Source organism: Castanea sativa, chromosome 8 (assembly GCF_040712315.1).
Source record: "Castanea sativa cultivar Marrone di Chiusa Pesio chromosome 8, ASM4071231v1".
NCBI lineage: Eukaryota > Viridiplantae > Streptophyta > Magnoliopsida > Fagales > Fagaceae > Castanea > Castanea sativa.
In genome coordinates, this window is record NC_134020.1 from 52,767,952 (window position 1) to 52,787,990 (window position 20,039).

The window sequence follows — 20,039 nt, forward strand, 5'->3', positions numbered from 1 at the left end:
ATAAACAAAACAAAACAAAAGCTAATTGGGTTTTGAATCAATCTTAACACATAGTGGGCCGGATTCAGTTGAAGGACCCAACCCAACTCTCATCTTTGTGTGTCTCAAACATATGAAAGTTGCTAATTCCAAGCTCCATTGTCAATAACATGAGATCCCACTCTTCTTCTTCTTCAAGTTCCTCGTCACAATTGTGGGGCTGCACAATTGTAATTAAGCATTGTATTAACCATTTGATCGAGTAATTAAGCATTGTGGCAAATTTTTGTAACTAATGAAGCTACATGTTACGTTCAATATGTTAGCTTCAAGTGAAATACTAATTGTATATGCAATGGTAGAAATCCATTGCAATTAAAAAAAGTTGCATATTGTTAACTTGTTAGATTCTTGAAAAAGATATATTGTTTCATGTAATTTTTGCCTAAAAATTGTTCGAATTAATACCTTTCACAAGTTGGCATAACCTTCAATGTTTATAAGCTTTTTATTTGGGTCGAGAGAACAATGTACATCATTTGTGGGAGGAATAATACTAAAAACTAAATAATTGTATTTTTTATGCATTGGACATATATGAGTAAGCAAAATATCATAGAAATTTTCAATTTTATGATTTTTATTAATCAAATAACATTTTGAAATTTTTTGCAAATTCCATCAATCATCATTATAACCAAAATATAGAACACACCTAGTGAAATTCATTTGTACAATGCAATTTATTTACCAATTGAAACACAATAAATCATCATTTTCATAAAAGAGAAGATTTTACATTGTTTGAGTAGGTTATTACAAACTAGAGAATGACCCTAATCATAACACAACTACATACGACTTTTCTGAGCGATTCAGTATCTAGTTAACAACCAAACAAAATCAAATTGTAAAATACATCCAAACCAAATGACAATTTTGAACCAAAATTTTTTCCAACCCCTGCCACTCTTTCTCTCTCTCTCTCTCTCTCCTTCTTTTCTTTCAGATTCCCCCCCCCCCAAAAAAATAACCTTTGACTCTTCTCCTATCAGAGAGAGAGAGAGATTGAAAAATTTTCGGGACAAAATTGTCATTTGGTTTGTGTTGGTAGAGCAAGTTTTGTGGCTCTTTTTTAACAGTTGTCAATCATCTATTGGATATGACACACCAAATAAATTGCTGGCCTGTTAAAATTGAAACACCATATACTTTCTCCTGTGATTTGGGTGGGGCTTTCTCGTTTCAAATGTTTGAGAGAGAGAGAGAGAGAGAGAGAGAGAGAGAGATTAGTCGACACCCAATTGACCAAGCCAATTTTTATATTTAAGAACTAATGACCCCAAGGGCCAAAGCTCAAGCCCAAATCAAATAAAGAAAAATTGTGCAATTTGGTTTCAACGGTCAAGCCCAAGCCTAACCCAAATTAAGTAGAGAAAACTAAGCTTATAGTCAAAAAAGCAAAACCCAAATCAGCCCAGCCCAGCCATCTCTCTCTCTCTCTCTCTCTCTGTCGGTGCGTTTCGGTTAGCAGCGGAATACACCATCCAGCTCCGACGGCTTGTGGAGCGCTGCGTGCGGACTCAGTCGGCGGTAAACCAAACATATGGAGCAGCAGCATCAGCACAGTAAGAGAAAACGTAAACCTGTTTTTGTTTTCGGCAATTACAAAAACTACTATGGCTACCGTGTAATTTTTCTTACTCATCCTTTGTCAGGTTTTTGTTTTCAGTTTGTTAAGTACCCACTACCCATTATCGTGTTTTATCTCAAAATTTAATTTTTTTTCTTTAAACTTCTTGTTGGTGTGATTTTGTGTTTCGGAGCAAGCTGTGTTTATGTGTGTGTGTGTATATATATATATATATTATTTTTTGGGGGATAAGCAATGTAGTTTATATATCTATTTAGCATTAAAAAAAGGGGTTAATTTGGTGTCATTTTTGGGTTGCTTAGCAATTGTGTCATACCCAATATGAATGCAGTTGTGTTTTTGTATATTTATTCAGCCAAAAAAAAAAGAATAGATTTTTAGCACATGACTTAGTTTGTGAATATGTTGTTTGTGATATATGGTGTCTCGCAGTTTGAATTACTTAGATAGGATTAGTACATTAACATTTTGGAAGCTAAGAATTCCTTTAGAGCTGATGCTCTTTCTCTATAGTGGCTGTGTAAATCACCTTTGTTAATTTAAAACAATAACAAGACTTCCCTAACAATATTGTTTTATTTTGATGTTTCAGATTGGTCAAGACTTGCAGGAAGATCCTCGGTTAAACGTCTTCAAGAAGGAATTGTTTGAAGACAAGGAATGTCTTGATATTGGGTGCAATAGTGGCATAATTACCATTCTCATTGGTAACCATTTCTCAACTCTAAAATGTGGACACGTATTTTTCTGGCTTCTAAGCCTTCTGTTGGTTGCAATTGTCCATAAAGGAAAATTTTCAGCTATAATTTGATGTTAATCTTCTCTAGTTCTGCCAAACAGCCTTCTTTGTATTAGAAAGGGAAACACATATTAGAAAGGGAAATCCCAAAATAAACCAGCATACGAAACCTCCCTGCTACAACAACTAAAATACAAAACTAACTGCAAAACCAAAGCAAGCCAAAACAAATGGCAAAACAAAACTCACTAACAACTAAACAATGCATCTATAAGGTATACAAAACCAGCACCTTCAAACACAATAGCACTCTGGCAAACATAGCAGCTTCAGCGCAATAGCACTCTGGCAAACATAGCAGCACTGGATTTCTAGGATCAAATTTAAAATACTACTTGGATCAATCCCACAATTACAACAGATGGTAGTATTCAAAACTGACTTCTTGAACTTTTTTTTAAACCCCAGCCTAGCTTTGACATCCTTAATGATGCTTCTATTTAGCTGCTCTTCAGTCCAAGTTCTTTCTTCATGAACTATGGCATTCCTTTGCAGCCAAATGTGGTAGACCGTTGCCCGCCAAGCAAGTTTGCAAGCTATTACTCTCAGCCCCTTCCCTTTTAACTCGCTGGCCTCCCCAAGCAATCAAATCCTCCCACACAAACTAAGCATTTGAAGCTAGACACAACTTCATCATGTCATCTCAAATTCTTCTAGTGAAAGAACATTTGAAATACAGATGATCTCTACTTTCAAGGTTATTTATACAAAAAACACATAAGCTATCACCCTAGTACCCCCACTTGGCCATTCTATCTCATGTGGACAACTTGTTGATTATAGTTAACCAACCGATAAATGAATGCTTCAGGATAGTTAAATGGAACCAAAGCAACTTCCACCGCTCAACTTCGCTAGATTTATCTCTAATCTCAGCATATGTAGTAGCAAAAGAAAACTTCCCAAATTTAGTAACTTGCCAAAGGGCTTTATCCTCATCTTTAAGCTCAACAAGGAATAGTTGACTCTGAATAGTTACAAGGGCATCAGATCTAGTAGGCCTCCAATTCTATGTCTTATCTTTTATCACAGAATCCACTTTAGCTTAAGGATTACTTGCAGCATCATAAATGACACAGAAGCCATATCTTTGGACCAAAACCCCAGCAAGATGCCAAAGGCCATGCCAAAGAAATATAGTTTTCCCATCCCCCACCTCAAACCTGATAAACTTTCTTGCTTCATCCATCAATTTAAGAAGTCCTCTCCAACCCCAGGTACATTCTTGTGGGATTTTTATAGTCCAAAAACACTTGCCTTTGAGAAGATTTGCATGAATCCAAGCCACCCAAAGAGATCCAGCATTAGTAAACAAGCTCCAAATGTATTTCATTATAGCAGCTCCTCTATTACAACTTGCGGCTCTTTGCAATCCCAACCCCCTCTCTTTTAGGTAAACAAACTTTTTCCCATGCTATAGTTTACCCTATGCTAGTACCCTGCCCCTGCCGCAAGAAATGATTAAAATTCTGCTCCAGAGTCTTGATGACCTTCTTTGGGAGGATAAAGTTACTTGACCAGAATCGTTATATACTATATAGAACAGATTGAAGGAGTTGTAACCTACCAGCAAAAGATAGTTTCCTTGATGACCATGATTTGATTCTGCCTTGAATTTTATCAATAAGTGGCTAACAGTCCTTCAACCTTAATCTACCAGAGATAAGAGGTAATCCCAAGTATCTAACTGGAAGAGTACCCTCGAATTGCAACACATCCAGAATTTTCCCATTTAGACCTTGAGGCACAGCTGAGAAGAAGACTTCACTCTTTGCTTGGGTTTATATCCAAGCCAGAAGCTACTTTAAATTCCTTCAAGGCCCTCTTTTACTAGTTTTGTTGTGGGAAGATCAACAGCAGTAAATATGAGGAGGTCATCAGCAAAACTCAAGTGGGTAATCTTCAAGGCTTTGCAGTAGGGATGGAACTTAAACTGAGTAGGTTCTTGAATCTTCCTTTGCATGTTACTTGAGAAAGGAGGCTTTGGAGTTAACTTAGGACTAGTAACCTTCACTTGAGCTTGCTTTCTCTTTGTATTATCAGCCTTCACTTCATCTACAACCTCCTTAGCCTTAGGAACCCATCTTCTCTTAGTCATCCTCTTTGGATCAACCATTTCAGTATTACCACAATTGGCAGCAGAGTGTCCACAAAAATTGCATTTTGGACACTTCATAGGGATCCATGGGTACTCAATCCCAACAAGAAAATAATTACCATCCCCCATATCAACTTATATCTCCCTAGGAAACTCAGCCTCCAGATCAACATCCACAAAAACCCGAGTAAAACCAAGCCTTTGATTCACTTCAGTTACAGTATCAGCGTACAAAGGCCTTCCAACCCCACTGGCCACATGCCCTAAACAAATGTGATTCCAGTACTCCACAGGGAGATGAAATTTTTTATCCAAATAGGAATTTTGCTTAAAGAAAGATCAAGAAATTGCATTCTTGGCTTCCACTTACGCAAGAAGATGGATTTGTTTGCAATATGCCAAAGTCGAGCTTTAAGAACAGAGTCTCTACTTCGAGTATCTGGGAAATGGAATAAGAACATGCCATTATCCAGAGCAAATACCTCCACAAGACCATATTGACCCCATAGACCCTCCACAAAACGTTTCACCAACAAGAATGAAGGAGCCTTGTCAAAGAAGTCCCAATTAAACTTGATTCCCATTTAGCAATACCCTCATCCACAACCTCCCTAGGTGGTTGAACAACTACTTTCCCATTGATTCTTTTCAGCTCAAAGAATTGCAATTGAGAAGAGCTAGTAGATTCATTCTGAAATAGAGACCTCCAGTTGTTGTGGAGATAAAAAGAATAGGAATGGGGAGAAGGGGATTATTAATGATCAACCTTCAACCTCCCAAAAGAACAATTAAAGAAATCAATAAAGGAGTAGGATTGATTGCATTGATAAGATCTAGTGTATTGATTATTTGCCTTGTGAAATCTTGAAAAAAGTCATGTTTATTTCAAGTTATGCCTTCCTTTTGTTTTGTTTTGTTTTGCTTTGTATTTTTATTTTTTGGGTTGTTTTGCTTTGTGTGTGTGGTGCAGTTTGAGAATTAAGTTGACAACATATATGAGATATATAATATCAGGTTTAGCCATGACTTTACTTAGACTGATGTTATCATTTCTTTTATACAGCAAAAAAGTTTCGCTGCCGAAGCATTCTTGGAATTGACATTGATTCTGGTAAGATTCTATTCATCTTAATATCTTTAGCTCCAAAGTTCTATGTAAGTTGAAATTATGCTCTTTTCTCTATGATTCTGTTCTTTCATGTTTTCAGGCTTTGGGTAAAAAATGGAAAAATAAATATTGATTTGTGTGCTTGAAATGAGCTTTAAAGGGCACTGACATTATTAATACCTGATGCCAGACATTATCAAATGGGGGGATAAAGGGGAAAATTGAACAAAAGGAAAAAGGATAAACCCTAAGAATCAGCACTTAGGAGTTTGCCTAGCGTCAGCACCATGAATAGAAAACTTAGGAGTCAACACCTAAGTTGCTAGGAATCAACACCAAGCAACTGTAATTCTTCCAAATCAAATTTCATTTCATCAAAGTCCCTTTGATAAGAGTACATAGTTTGTTGTTATAGGATACAAAACCTTTGTTCTAACAGGCATAGGAAACCTAATTGCCTTATTACAAAAAATAACCTACTTTAAATAAAAATACTCCTAAACCTACTTAAATAATAAGGCCTAAAATAAAATACCATAAGAAATACAACTGACTTGCAAAATAAAATAAAACTAAATTAAAATTAAGTTTTTTTTTTGTTTGTGTGTGTGTGTGTGTGTGTGTCTCCCACATCAATACCCCTTCTTTACACTCAGGCGCATTCACACAAGCTATTCTACATTCCTCTAGTAATACCTTCTAGCATTTATCCCTAGAGGTGTCAAAATTCTGCAGAATGGATGCTTTAGTGGCGTATTTTATCTATAGGCATGTGCAGTATTGAAATAAGTGCGTGTAAAATGCCCACATTCTGGTTTTTGGTTATATATTGACCTTATAGACCCTAGTCTGTTTCCCAAGCTTGATGAGTCTCTTAGGCTAACATCTGGATGTATGTGTCTGACTCTGATTAGAATCAATGCCTAGCTTGAACACTTTATTTTTGAAAACCTTAGGCCAAATCCTAGCCAAACATACATTGTTTCAGGTTGGGTTAGTTGAAACTTAACGATTGTTGTTCATTTCATTTAAAAGTATGGTTTTACCAGTATGAGACAAAGTTGTGCTCAAGTATTGAAGTTTTCAAGGTTGAAATGGACCTGAAATCGGGGATTGTGCTTAATGTAATCTTCTTTATGTGCCAGATCGAATAGAGGACGCAAACTGGCATCTCAAAAAATTTGAACGCGCTGGGAAGACACATGCAAAGGCTTCAACATTGGAGGTTTCAAGGAGTGCAAATGGTTCAGAGCAGAGTGTTGCTGCATCGCCAAATGAAGAGATGATGGAAATTTCTAGGGACTGTCCTTCTACGGAAACAAATCTGTTTCACATGGTCTCATTCCAACAAGAAAATTTTGTTCAGAGTAGGTGTCCACCGGAGAAGAAATATGATACTATTCTTTGGTAAGTTTTTTCTTGGCTATGTTATGTCTAGTGTCTAGTATAAAGTAAAAGAAAGAGATAAGAGAACCTTGTTTGTCAAAAACTTCATGCTACCTAATCCTTTTGCATTGCTTTCATTACAGAAAAAAATAAAAATATTTGAAAAACTACCTAAATAACTTAATGCTACTAATCTCTCTCCAATCATTTAGCACTTATGTGCCTCAGTTTTCTAAATGAAAAAGTTTGTGAAGTTCTTGTTTTAGGTAGTGGATAAATATATTCATGAGTTGTTTGATAACAGCTTCATTTTATTTTATTTTTTAAAAGCATTTGGGCCTCTTTCAGTTCAAAAAATAGCTTTTCTAAACATCTGTAACAAAAAATGGAAACAATTATTATACCGATAGTTAATATGTATTGTTATTATTTTTACATGCTATTATAAAACTCATTTATGGTTCACATTTTGCTTAACCTTTATGCTCTGTTTGGTAAGATTTGTTGTCTCCTGCAATGCAGCTTGAGTGTAACCAAATGGGTTCATCTGAATTGGGGTGATGATGGATTGATTACATTATTTTCAAAGATTTGGAGACTGCTTCGTCCGGTAATTTTTATTTATTCTTATTATGCACATTTTATTTTCTTCAAATTATTGATGGGGTCTTGGTTGAGGATAGTTGTGGTTTCATTGCACTGCCCCTTGTTTTATGAAATGGTATCTTGAACGATATATTCAGGAGTTATTATTTTCTTAAGCAGGGTGGTGTTCTTGTGTTGGAACCTCAACCTTGGAAGTCATATGAAAACAATCGTCTTGTGTCTGAGGTAATCATTTTTTTTGCATCTCTAAATGATAGCTATTTTATACATGCACAACTAAATCTTTATTTATTAATTAATGTAATGATAAGAGATGTTGCAAACCCTAGACTGTTGCATTCAACAGTTATACACAATAGTTGTGATAAGGGAGCCTCACAGGAGGCTGTAGATCATGGGATTCCTTTTGTCTGTCATTAATCATTTGCTATTAGGCTGTAGCATTAGCTCTTCAACTCTCTGCTCTTCATGCTCTGATAAGGAGCATATCTAAGCCTGTTCATCTACAAAATGGGAGAGGGCTCATGTTCTTTTCATTTTTTTCCCTGTACTGTTATTGAAAAAGGAATCCTTTTACTGGAATCTGAGGTTAGGTATACAGTAATATGAATTGTAAATTTTGACAAACCTTTCAAATTGTTGGCTTAGTGTAAATTTTTCAGATCCTTTATAAAGTTATGGATTGAATTTTAATTGATTAATTATGCTGAGGGTCTAAGGCATTGCTTTGTACTCATTTTGCAGACAACAGCAATGAATTATAGGAGTATTCTATTCCGTCCAGCAAAGTTTCAGGAAATACTTCTAGATAAGGTAAGTTTTAAGCTCTTGTTCTAGCACTAGTGCTGAAGTTGAAATTCAGATGATCTGTACATAGACATTGACTTATTCAATTGTTAGTCAACATCCTCAGATATCTGATGATTAACGCGCACACACAAAATCTTTTTTTGATAATAAAGATACCTGATATTTATTGTAATTGCAGATTGGATTTAGAAAGGTAGAAGATATAACTTCCCACTTATCAGGCAGCAAAGCTGGATTCAACAGGCCTATTTTGGTGTTCCACAAATGACTCATCTAGTAAACAGCATCTTAAACCCAATTCCCCTAGTATATGTAATCATTTTTCTATCTTTGTAGAGGTAGAATACGTTGTAAAATTCAGAGAGTAATGTTTTAATTGGTTGTTGATATGTCACTACGGCCTAACAAAAAATCAATCGTAGAATTCCGCAGGGATGTTCAGAAAACTTGGATGAAACATGCTCATATGGCTTGACTGAGACAATGTGGATCTCCATCGTGTACTCTTGATATGGGATGGGATGGGATGGGATTACCATCTGTCTTGCCTCAAGACTTCATAAAGCAATGATTAGAGGGGAAGCTAATTTTATCAAATATGAGGTCCATTTTGTTCATATTTTTACTCTGCTCGTTTTTCTTCATGGAAGCAGTGTGAGATCATTACTGGCAAAGCAATAGAGTTCCTTTTCCTCTGATTTTGTATTTGCACATACAACCATAAATATTATAGCTATGTTAAGTTGTTTGTGCCATCCTGTTATTGGATTGTAACCGATACAGCCTCTATGATTAAGAGCCTTGTAATTTTGTGATTCCGTATAAGCGAACCTAGGTTCAAATCCACCCTTCTCCACTTGCTGTAAGGAATTAAAAAAAAAAAACACCCTGACAGAGATACTTACCATCCAATGGCATGTGAGTAAAAGGTGATCTGTGAGTTTAGGGAGGATAGAATCGTCTGCTTTATTTTTCCCATTCAAAATTGTGTTTCAAAGTAGATTGTTTGAATCGTATGATCAGATAACTCAGAACAAATAAAGTTGCTGCGCGTTTTCTACAGCTATGATGGGTACGTTTGGTTTGGGTCCAAGATTTTTGGATTCCAGAACAGCTTGGTTGAGCTGGGATGAATACCTGGACTTAGCTCAGTTTAAGCATTGCTTATGGTATTGTTGAACCGGTAGAAATTGGGGTAGGTAGCAGGGTACAACCTTCCCTGGTTGAAATGGTCGGTTCATAACTTAATTTATCTGCCAGGCGTGCTGATCTTCACCTGTTTAAATGCTAACTACTTGAAGGATAAAAATAATCAAGTTGGATCTACGACTGGTACTTGGAAGTTTACTGGTTTAGTCGGTAGAGTTTATTGGTCTGTTTTACAAAATATAAAAGATAAAATTGCCTGCCTTCTTTTCCAGAGAATTCAATAGATGGGGGAGTGGCGATTCTGATGGAAACACCAATAAGTGTTAATTGAACTACAAGATTCTTAGTATTTTACTTAAAGATTGAAAAATATTAAAAGGTTAGAAAGAACTACCTATATTCTTGTATATTTCTGCGTACAGTGAATATAAAGTTGTAAACTTCTTCAAGCCAATTGTTTTATTATCGTATACCGCTCTTGGAGTATTTGAATAATTTTTTCAAATTCAATGACCTTAAAAACCTCGTCAATAATGGTGGCAAAGAGAAACAAATGAAAAAAACATAAATTATTCTAAAATAAATTATAATGTTGATTGTTGACCAATATTGTCTTATGCGTGATGCATGAAAATGAACCTGGCCATACACTTGAGCCAACATTTGTAGAATTCAACATCGTCATTGCATAGCATTTGAAACCATCATCATGGTTATCATAATTCCTTGAAAACCCTTTGGTTTCTCTACCGACATTACTCTATTTGGCCTCACTTTCGTAGCGGCTCTCTAATTATAGCATTTAAAGAGTGAACGTTTTCTTTTGTTTAAAAAATCAATTCCTTGCAGCTTTTGCAAGACAGTCTTGGAACAAACTTCACAATGGATGCAAGAGACAAACCAGAGGACCCAACTTTGTGCTGTAATGGCATACAGCAATACACTTTCTTTGATCATTCCAACCATTTCATCACAACTTTGTTCTCAAAGCCTCAAACCCGCTTGAGTGAATTCAATCAGGTGAAGTTTATTGCTTTTAATGCTCTTGAGAGATCCAGGGCCCAGAGAACCAACTCTATTGTATTGGAGACGCTCAATGGAGGAGACTCATCTGAGCTTTCTGACAAACTTGATGAAGATTCTGATTTGAAGTCAGATGTTGAGTCATCATGTTGTCTTCAAGAGGATGTTGTTTATGATTCATGGGAGAATGAGCAAAGCATTAATGAAATAGTATGTGAAGAGGGAACCAGAAAGAGGCTACAGTTTCTGGCAAGAATGGTTGGAGTTGATGACAATACGGAACCTGAGGTGGTTCTAGCTGAAGTTGTGAGGGTTCTGAAGAAGTTAGAGAGATTAAATGGATTTCAGCTACTCAAATGATGATTTGGGTTTTGTTCTTCTTCCCTGGTATAGCTATATTTGCACTCTACATGAATTGTTTTAGTTTTCAAATCATGATTTAATTGAAAACTTTGATATCTCTTACAGACACTAGAATGTCTTGCAGATATAGTATTTATTTGGTTCTCTCTCTCTTTCTTCTTCTTCTTCTTCTTCTTCTTCTTCTTTTTTTTTTTTTTTTTTTTTTTTTTTTTTTTTTTTTTTTTTTTTTTCTGAATAATTTTCCTCCTATGCTCTCCCCACTTCACCATATATTGTCACACCTTTTGAGTTTGCATTAGGGAAAAAAAATTATGCACTTATCTTAAGAGCAAAATAGTAGAATGCAACAATAATTTGATCAAAAGTAAAAAAAAGGACATGATTTAAAATATAATGGTGAATGATTAATACTCTAATATATATATATATATATATATATATATATATATATATATATATATATATAATTTGATAGTTGTAATAGGAGGAGTGATTTGAATTTGGAGACACTAGAAAGTGCGAATGAAACCTTTGTTTTCCTCAAACATATATTTACCTTATTATATGCAGTGGATCCATGTGTTCTCATATTGAAGTCACCAAATGTCAAGCATTTTGCATTCTTACGGTTGATCTTAATCCAAATTTGCACAAAAGACCCTGTTTGTATTAGTTTCTTTGAAGATGTCATGGATATAGACATATTCTAGCATCAAAGGACCACAAAATATTAATTCTATCAAAGTAATAACATAATGCAATAATTTTGGTAATAAAGAAATTGTAATTTTGCCTCGATTATTTTTCTACAAATTATTTATGTTGAAGGGAACCATAATAAATATGAGTGACCAATGCATACTCTTGGTGCGATGATCACTCCATAAGTATAAATGCTTGTGGGGTGTTGGAGGGCAAGGGCCAAGGTTCAAGTCTCCAAGAAGAAACTTCACACACATATATATTTAGATTAGGTTATAGTATAATTTCTATCTTGTAAAAAAAATGAACACAGTAAAGAAATAGAATATGATAAACATTATGTCCTCACCATTCCATTTACTATTACATATCTCTCAAATATATATAAACCGAAAATAAATAAATAAATGAGACAACACGTTTGTATTTAATTTAGTGTGGTAATGGTGCACTTCATTTACCACATAAACTTATGGACCAAAAGTGCATTTACACATTTTTTTTTAATTGTTTTTCTTTTTTCACACGTAAAAACCACCGTTTACTCTCTTGATACGGTGGTTACTCCATAACTATAAGTGCTTATGGGGTGTGGAGGGCAAGGGCCGGGATTCAAGTCTCTAGGAGGAAGATTCACACTGGAAGTTCTACAACCTTCCCTAGTGTCTTTACCCTTTTAGCATATTACCCATTATTTTTGCCAAACACATGCATTACTACTGTCACATTACCTTAGTTGCTTGCACTGTTATGTTCGGGGTGAAATTCCCACAACCGGGGGATTTTGTCATTGCAAAAAGGGTTGGAGGATATGAAAAGGTATTATGATAGTAAGATTTCTAAGGTTAGAGTCTTGCATGTGCACTTACAGTCATATACAGGCCAAAATTGGAAATTAAGATTAACTTTTAAACAATATAATTAGTAGGCACTGTTACCAAATTATATTTTTTACTAACATCTCGAGTTTAAAAGACTCTATTTTGAGCTTATAAATCGACTCTCAAAGGCTCGATTTTCATGGTCCGATCACGTCTGATGTGGCATTTTTTTCGCGTGGAGTTTACCTGGAAATCGAGTCTCTAAGACTCGATTTACAAGCCAAAAAAAAAAAAATTAAGTTTAAGTCTTTTACAATCCATTCCCAGAAATACACAACCACCACCAAAACCCACATTTTGCCTATCCCATGTCAAAATCCACCCACCACCATGGGATTTGTAGAAGATCATGACTAAGCAAAATCCACCACAAAAAAAAAAAAAAAAACCAAGGCGAGCAAGCCCAGATCCACGGCTGCCTGGGTTGCACGACCTAAGCGCGCGGCGGCTTGGGTCGCGCGACCTGGGTGCATGGCTGCCTAGGTCGCGTGACCTAGGCTCGCGGCGGCCTGGGTCAGCATGGGTCAGAGGTGATGGGTTTGTGGCGGCTGGACTTGTGCAAATCAGCGTGGAGGAAGAAAGAAGCAGATGGAGAGGTAGTGAGGAGAGAGACATGAAGAACAGATGTGAAACATAGAAAAAAGAAGGAAAATAAAAAAGTACAGATATAAGATATAAATCGAGTCTTAGAGACTCAATTTCCAGATAAACACCACGTGGAAAAAATGTCACATCAAACAGATCAGACTATGAAAATCGACCCTCAAAAACTCGATTTTTAGGCCCAAGAGACTCGAGATGTTAGTAAAAAAATATAGTTTCATAACAGTACCTACTAATTATATTGGTTGAAAATTAATGTTAATTTCCAATTTTGGTCTCATATACATCCCAATAGTGTAGTTCAAAGAAATGTTAATCATTTTCTTTTTATCAAGTTCAAACAATCACTTGCTGCTCCTACCCTAGAAATCTTTTATCACAATGGCCACTGTGTGTTGTTCTACAGGTGATTCTACCATTCTAGAGATTTGGCCAATTCATTCTCTTTGGAGTATATCAGAATATGCCCAGTTATATGGTTGACCTGGCTTGTTGAGCAGAAAATTGAGTAGTGCAAAGGGCTAGTTGCCTGGAGAGCTAATATGTCCTTTTGTTCGATGTTGAGCATTTGAAGGCTGGAAGTCTTTGGAAAAGATCAAAATGGGATGCCCTTCTGTTTAATATGTCTGATTTTTCTTTTTTCTTTTTTTCTTTTAAGGGGTGTCTTTGAATAGTTCCCTTGTCTTTAGATAAACCACATTTTGGCTCCATTATGTAATATTACTCATGGATGAGAAGAAAAGTAGAAAAGATTACAGCAGTTCTCCCAATTAAATATGTAGTGATTTTGTGTTTTTTTTTTGGTAAGATTTACTTTAGAATTTTTAGATATATTTTTGTCCATTAATTCAAATTTTATTCCTGATTCTTCCTTATGCCTTCTGGTAGTTTTATTTTGTAGCGATATGACTGATATCCAGCACCAAATCTATGGCTTGTAGTTTTATAGCCAATTGTATAGAAAATTCCGAGTTTATGGTTTGTTTAGCTTTTTATATAATTATTAGACTATGAAAATAGCCTATCCCCTCATTAGCCAATTGCCAATTAAATAGCCAATTGTATTTTTATTCTTAAACAATTTGATGATGATATGCCAACTCTGCAAGAGAATTTCAAACCTCAAAGACAACTGTCTAAGTTGTTAACATGTTCTCTTCCATTTAATTTGAAGTCAACTATTAACTATTGACTTGAATATACACATATATATGAGTGCACAGCATGCATATGTATATATTCCATTTCATATGGTATAATTATGCCATCGCAAGATACCGTTATGTGATCCTAACCAAGAAGATATGGGAATGGTCGAGTATTTTCCGTTTGCATTGCTTATTAGTTTTGCTCGAGATAACTGTCTAAGTTGTTAACATGTTCTCTTACATTTAATTTGAAGTCAACTATTAACTATTGACTTGAATATATATACACACACATATATATATATTAGTGCACAGCATGCATATGTATATATTCCATTTCATATGGTATAATTATGCCATCGCAAGATACCATTATGTGATCCTAACCTAGAAGATATGGGAATGGTCAAGTATTTTCCGTTAGCATTGCTTATTAGTTTTGCTCTTGTATGTCTGGTTCATGCCCAGGATCAATCAGGTATAGTTACCACCATCTTTGTATTAGAATTATGATTTTCATTCACTAACCATGTATATAGCTAAAGGCTCTAGCTATCTATTTGTCTGAGTCTCAGGGTTCATTAGCTTAGACAGCGGGTTACCAGCAAACACTAGCTACACAGACCAGATTACAGGTCTTTATTACATTTCAGATGCTTCCTTCATAAATACTGGTATTAGCAAAAGCATATCGCCTGATTTCAGAAAATCTATCTTTCAAGAGCCACTGTGGACTGTCAGAAGCTTTCCTGATGGACTAAGAAACTGTTACTACATTAACCTTACAGCAGGCAATAGATATTTGATCCGAGGGACTTTCATGTATGGGAACTATGATGGTCAAGGTCAAGTACCAGATTTTGATCTATATCTTGGAGCTAATATGTGGGACTCGGTGAAGTTAGGACAACCCTCTGATATCATATACAAGGAGATCATCCATGTCTCATCTCAAAATTATATCCATGTTTGTCTCGTGAACACTGGTTCAGGAACACCATTTATCTCAGCATTAGAATTAAGGCCTTTGGGAAATGATATTTACGTGACTCAATCTGGATCATTGGCACTCTTGACCCGATGGGATACTGGTGCAACAACCAATCAAACAATCAGGTAAGTTGATTTGTACAGACCTATTTCTTTGCCAGAAATCTTGTAAAGTTGTGCTGTAGAAAAAGCCATTTTGTTTTTCTTAAAAGATGGTAACTTGCATAATTGTTATATGCAACACCATTCTAGATTCACTTGTATAGGTTTCACGTACCTGTGAGAGGAATATTACATGCATAAAATACTTTTTCTCTGTTTGTTCAAAGCATATTTTTCATCCAGGTACAAAGACGATGTTTATGACCGCATCTGGTGGCCAATTTCCTACTATCGATGGACAGAATTGAATACCAACCTTGACATCAAACAATTCAATGACTACCGACTGCCATCTTCAGTTATGACCACTGCTGCAACACCAATAATTGCTAACTCTTCCTTGGACATCTCTGTTACGGCTGGCAATGACACCACCCAGTGTTATTTTTACATGCACTTTGCTGAGGTTGAAAAGCTCCAAGCCAATCAGTCCAGAGTAATTAACATCTCTCTAAATGGGAATCAATGGTATGGACCTTTTTCTCCTGAATATCTGTCCTCAACCACTATTTACAGCAAAAATTTCTCAACTGGAGACCAACATGTTTCAATCTATAAAACTGAAAGTTCTACTCTTCCACCAATCCTCAATGCCTTTGAGGTTTACAAGGTAATAGAACTCCGACAGTCTGAAACAGGCCAAGAAGAAGGTATGTTCTTTCTGACGCATAGTTTTTAGTGTCAGTGTTGTCCAAACTATGTTATGCAAGATCTTGATTATACTACCTTATACTTCTTATATGCACGTGAAACTAGTGACCGCCATCATGGACATCAAGTCATTGTATGATATAACAAAAAATTGGCAAGGAGATCCATGTGCCCCTAAGGAATACTTGTGGGAAGGTCTAAACTGTAGCAATAATGATTCTAATACCCCTAGAATCATCTCATTGTAAGAATTTTCTTCACATAATTTTGTTGTGTTTCTAGCTTAAAACATACTATCGTATATTAAATAATTAAACATGCAATCAGGAACCTATCCTCAAGTGGATTGACTGGAGAAATAGCGCCTTACATATCAAATCTCACTATGATAAAAATTTTGTGAGTATCTATCTCAATCTCTTGTAAATGATCCTCATGATGGGGAGACTCAAAATCTGACCACAATTGATGATAATGTAAATGAATTCTCATTTCAGAGACCTATCAAACAATAACTTAACTGGACCAATTCCAGATTTTCTGTCTCAATTGCCATTCTTAACAGTCTTGTAAGTTAATTAAATTTATGCCTAACTTTGTAATTTTTTTTAATCTATTCGGAATCATTAATCATATTTTGTTTACCTTTGCAGAAATTTAGAAAGAAACAACCTCACAGGTTCAGTTTCTGTTGAACTCATCGAACGATCAAACAATGGTTCACTATTATTAAGGTATGCATTTTGTAGGGAAAAAAATCATGAATTCCTAGTATAATTATCTCTTTTTCTTCTTATATTTTTCACACAATAAATTTTTTTTTTTAATATCTTCACAGGAGGTAAATCATTAGATGGGATTAAAATCCTCTAGAGTTCTTAGGATAACTCTACCACTGAATTTTGAAGATCCTATCCATTCATTCTTAGGGTAAATCGTTATAAGTAATTAGATTTTACCATGTCATCAACATTTAAAAAAACGTTGACCTTCATCATTGTGGTATTCATTTAAATTTATTGATGATGCAGCACAATTCAATCTACTTATTTCAAAATGAATGGGTAAGATTTTTTGAACTCTATGGTGGAGCTACCCTATGAACTCTACAGGATCATAATCCCATTAAAGTTACAATGCAACTTTTGTTCAATAGATTATATTGTTGCACTTAATAAGTTGTAGTCTTATTTTTTCTGCCATGAACTCTTATTGATGCAATGGTGCTAGTGTTGGTGAGAATCCAAATTTATGTACATCACTTTCATGCGAAAAGAAGAAGAACAATATTATTATTCCGGTGGTAGCATCTGCAGTTGGTGGGTTGTTCATCCTCTTATTAATTGCAGCAGCTACCATTTTGATCATCAAAAGGAGAAAACAACAAGGTGAGTACAACCATAATACTTTTGGTTAAAATGGTTTAAGTTGATTATACAACACCCAAATTGATAAAAACAAAGGAACTATTCCCCCAAGATTATGTGCTTATTAAATCCAGGATTATCTTAGGGCTTGTGACAGTAAGTTTTGAAGTTAACAATAGAAGTGAACAATTGGAGTCAAAAAAACACCAGTTTACATATGCTGATATCCTGAGGATTACCAACAACTTTGAGAGGGTACTTGGTAAAGGTGGATTTGGAATAGTTTATCATGGCTACCTTGATGGTTCCCAAGTCGCTGTTAAGATGCTCTCTCCATCATCAGTTCAAGGATATAAAGAATTTCATACAGAGGTATGTGGTTGCAACACATACAAAACTTTTAAACTATTCATATGTATTTAGCTAATATGTGACTTCAAATTACAGGCTAATCTTCTTATGAGAGTACATCATAGAAACTTGACTGCTTTTGTTGGCTATTGCGATGATGGAACCAACCTTGGGCTCATCTATGAATACATGGTAAAAGGAGATTTAGCATCACAACTTTCAGGTGGGGCATGATTGAAATATATAGTTTGCAAAAAATTCACACTTTCAGATTATTAGATTTGATTCTCAAAGCGTAAACATTTCTTTTTGCCAAAAACTTCATTATAACACTACATGATCATGCTTCCTTTATTTGATGAGAAAGACATTTTTCTTCACAAGAATTAGTTAATTACTATCTTATGGATTTGATGCTATGGATGTAGATCAAAATGCATATATCTTGAGCTGGGAAGTTAGGCTTCGCATAGCGTTGGAAGCTGCACAAGGTCAACAAGTTTATTTGGCTAATTCTTTTCTTCTTTGTTACTTTTTCAGCCTTCCTTAATTTACTTTAGCTATAAACCATGTATGGATTTCCAAATGTAGGATTGGAGTATCTGCATAATGGTTGTAAGCCACCTATAATCCATAGAGACGTGAAGTCCACAAACATCTTGTTGAATGAAAACTACCAAGCTAAAATAGCGGATTTTGGCCTATCCAAAATTTTTGCTACTGATGATGCCAATGCCACTCATTTGTCAACTAGAGTTGTTGGCACCCCTGGGTACCTTGATCCTGAGTGAGTATTCATCCTCAGAATTCTATCTTTTATTAAATCAGTTATACCTATGATGCACAGAATTGTACTCAAATCTAAAATGAAGATGGATACAAATTTGGTATAGTAATTAACCACCACAAAATGTAATGTGAATCAAATCTTTAAAAAAATGAAGTGTAGGGTGTTCCAATTAAAAAAAGCAAAGCAAAAAAAATATTTAAATGGAAATGTTCACCAACTTTGTCTAAGATATTGTTGCAATATGTCTGAATTTTATTATTTGACTTGCAGGTATTATACAACAAATTGGTTAACTGAGAAAAGTGATGTTTATAGCTTTGGGATTGTCCTCTTGGAGATAGTCACTAGTCGACCTGCGATATTAAAACTCCCTGAGAATGCTCACATAAGTCGGTGGGTGAGTTCCATCCTTGCAAAAGCTGATATCAAAAGAATTGTAGACCCGAGATTGCAGGCAAATTTCAACATTAACTCTGCTTGGAAAGTTGTTGATCTAGCAATGGCTTGTGTTTCTGAAACTGCCACGACAAGGCCTACCATGAGTCAGGTAGTGATGGACCTGAAGCAGTGCTGGAAGTAGAAATTGCTAGAACCATGGGGAACAATGAGACTAAATCAAAAGATTCAATCCCAGAGTTTGGTTTGACTTTCACCACTGGTCTTAGGCCCACAGCAAGGTAGTACTTTGTCCAGAAAAGTAATAAAATGGGCATGTTAGAGTTGAATTTTACTGCCTTCTGTGCTTTTTTTTTTTTTTCACCTCTTACAAATCTTGTATGTGTTCCTATAAGAAAAGAAAAGGAATTTGTCCATTTCTCGGGGTCTCGAAGGGGTGTGGAAACACATAAGATGAGGCCATGAGGGTGCTATTGATATCTAAGCTCTGATGACCGATGCCTAATTGTCTTATTGCACAATATGTTATGTCACTGTGATCTATTTGACATGAACATTAGTAAATCTTTTTGAAAAGATGAATAATGCATGTAGTTCCAAAGAAATGAGGGTGGAAGCATATTATGACATGGAAAACAGAAGCATGAAAAGAAAACATCAACATGAATAAAGAGAATGGGTGTAGAACCGAAAACAGAGTGAGAATACCCCAAAAGCTTTTCCAAGAGGCCGCTTAGAGTTGTGTAGAGCAGAAACCAAATAGGCAGTAGTTCGTGTAAAATTCTTGACAAAGATTATAACACAGATTCTATAAACACATTCTGGTAGAAATTCAAGCGTTTCTGTACCACTCTTTTAAAAAAAAACGTTTCTGCACCAATTGCTGCAATTACAAACTAAACTGAAGTCAATTTGCTTCCTTCAAAATGCTAGCAATACTTACGATTGTGAATTGGTAAAATCCAGTGTGTCAAAAGCAGTCAAATTTGATGGTGAGTTTCCTATACCAAGTGCATTTGGTTT

At 35.4% G+C, this 20,039-nt stretch overlaps 3 protein-coding genes across 4 annotated transcripts; all 3 read left to right on the plus strand.

Annotated features, from left to right (window-relative positions):
• Positions 1-1,454: 1,454 nt before the first annotated feature.
• On the plus strand, positions 1,455-9,258 carry LOC142607845 (putative RNA methyltransferase At5g51130). Of its 2 annotated transcripts, XM_075779491.1 has the most exons (9): positions 1,455-1,669; positions 2,226-2,340; positions 5,594-5,641; positions 6,784-7,045; positions 7,547-7,634; positions 7,790-7,855; positions 8,375-8,443; positions 8,619-8,752; positions 8,873-8,964. In XM_075779491.1, exons 1-8 carry the CDS (start codon positions 1,586-1,588, stop codon positions 8,706-8,708), a joined length of 822 nt encoding a protein of 273 aa, XP_075635606.1. In that variant the 5' UTR covers positions 1,455-1,585; the 3' UTR covers positions 8,709-8,752; positions 8,873-8,964. The 2 variants fall into 2 exon arrangements, with proteins under 2 accessions (XP_075635606.1, XP_075635605.1); XM_075779490.1 differs by having other exon boundaries at positions 8,619-9,258.
• Positions 9,259-10,305: 1,047 nt separating this feature from the next.
• Positions 10,306-13,937, plus strand: LOC142608448 (uncharacterized). Its single transcript, XM_075780227.1, has 2 exons — positions 10,306-10,999; positions 13,568-13,937. The coding sequence occupies exon 1, from the start codon at positions 10,472-10,474 to the stop codon at positions 10,970-10,972; it is 501 nt and encodes a 166-aa protein (XP_075636342.1). The 5' UTR covers positions 10,306-10,471; the 3' UTR covers positions 10,973-10,999; positions 13,568-13,937.
• A 774-nt stretch (positions 13,938-14,711) lies between these two features.
• LOC142608183 (LRR receptor-like serine/threonine-protein kinase IOS1) lies at positions 14,712-19,376 on the plus strand. Its single transcript, XM_075779899.1, has 13 exons — positions 14,712-14,787; positions 14,885-15,425; positions 15,645-16,111; positions 16,218-16,356; positions 16,440-16,511; positions 16,610-16,681; positions 16,766-16,846; positions 17,343-17,500; positions 17,592-17,851; positions 17,927-18,053; positions 18,259-18,321; positions 18,422-18,617; positions 18,891-19,376. Exons 1-13 carry the CDS (start codon positions 14,712-14,714, stop codon positions 19,198-19,200), a joined length of 2,562 nt encoding a protein of 853 aa, XP_075636014.1. The 3' UTR covers positions 19,201-19,376.
• The last annotated feature ends 663 nt before the right edge of the window (positions 19,377-20,039 follow it).

Coding starts and splice junctions, on each gene's coding strand:
- LOC142607845 (XM_075779490.1), top strand. CDS start 1,586: ATGGAGCAGCAGCATCAGCACAGTAAGAGAAAACGTAAACCTGTTTTT. Junction 7,046..7,546: donor AAATATGATACTATTCTTTG/GTAAGTTTTTTC, acceptor CCTGCAATGCAG/CTTGAGTGTAACCAAATGGG. Junction 7,635..7,789: donor TTTGGAGACTGCTTCGTCCG/GTAATTTTTATT, acceptor TTTCTTAAGCAG/GGTGGTGTTCTTGTGTTGGA.
- LOC142608448 (XM_075780227.1), top strand. CDS start 10,472: ATGGATGCAAGAGACAAACCAGAGGACCCAACTTTGTGCTGTAATGGC.
- LOC142608183 (XM_075779899.1), top strand. CDS start 14,712: ATGGTCAAGTATTTTCCGTTAGCATTGCTTATTAGTTTTGCTCTTGTA. Junction 16,512..16,609: donor CTCACTATGATAAAAATTTT/GTGAGTATCTAT, acceptor TTCTCATTTCAG/AGACCTATCAAACAATAACT. Junction 18,322..18,421: donor AGCGTTGGAAGCTGCACAAG/GTCAACAAGTTT, acceptor TTCCAAATGTAG/GATTGGAGTATCTGCATAAT.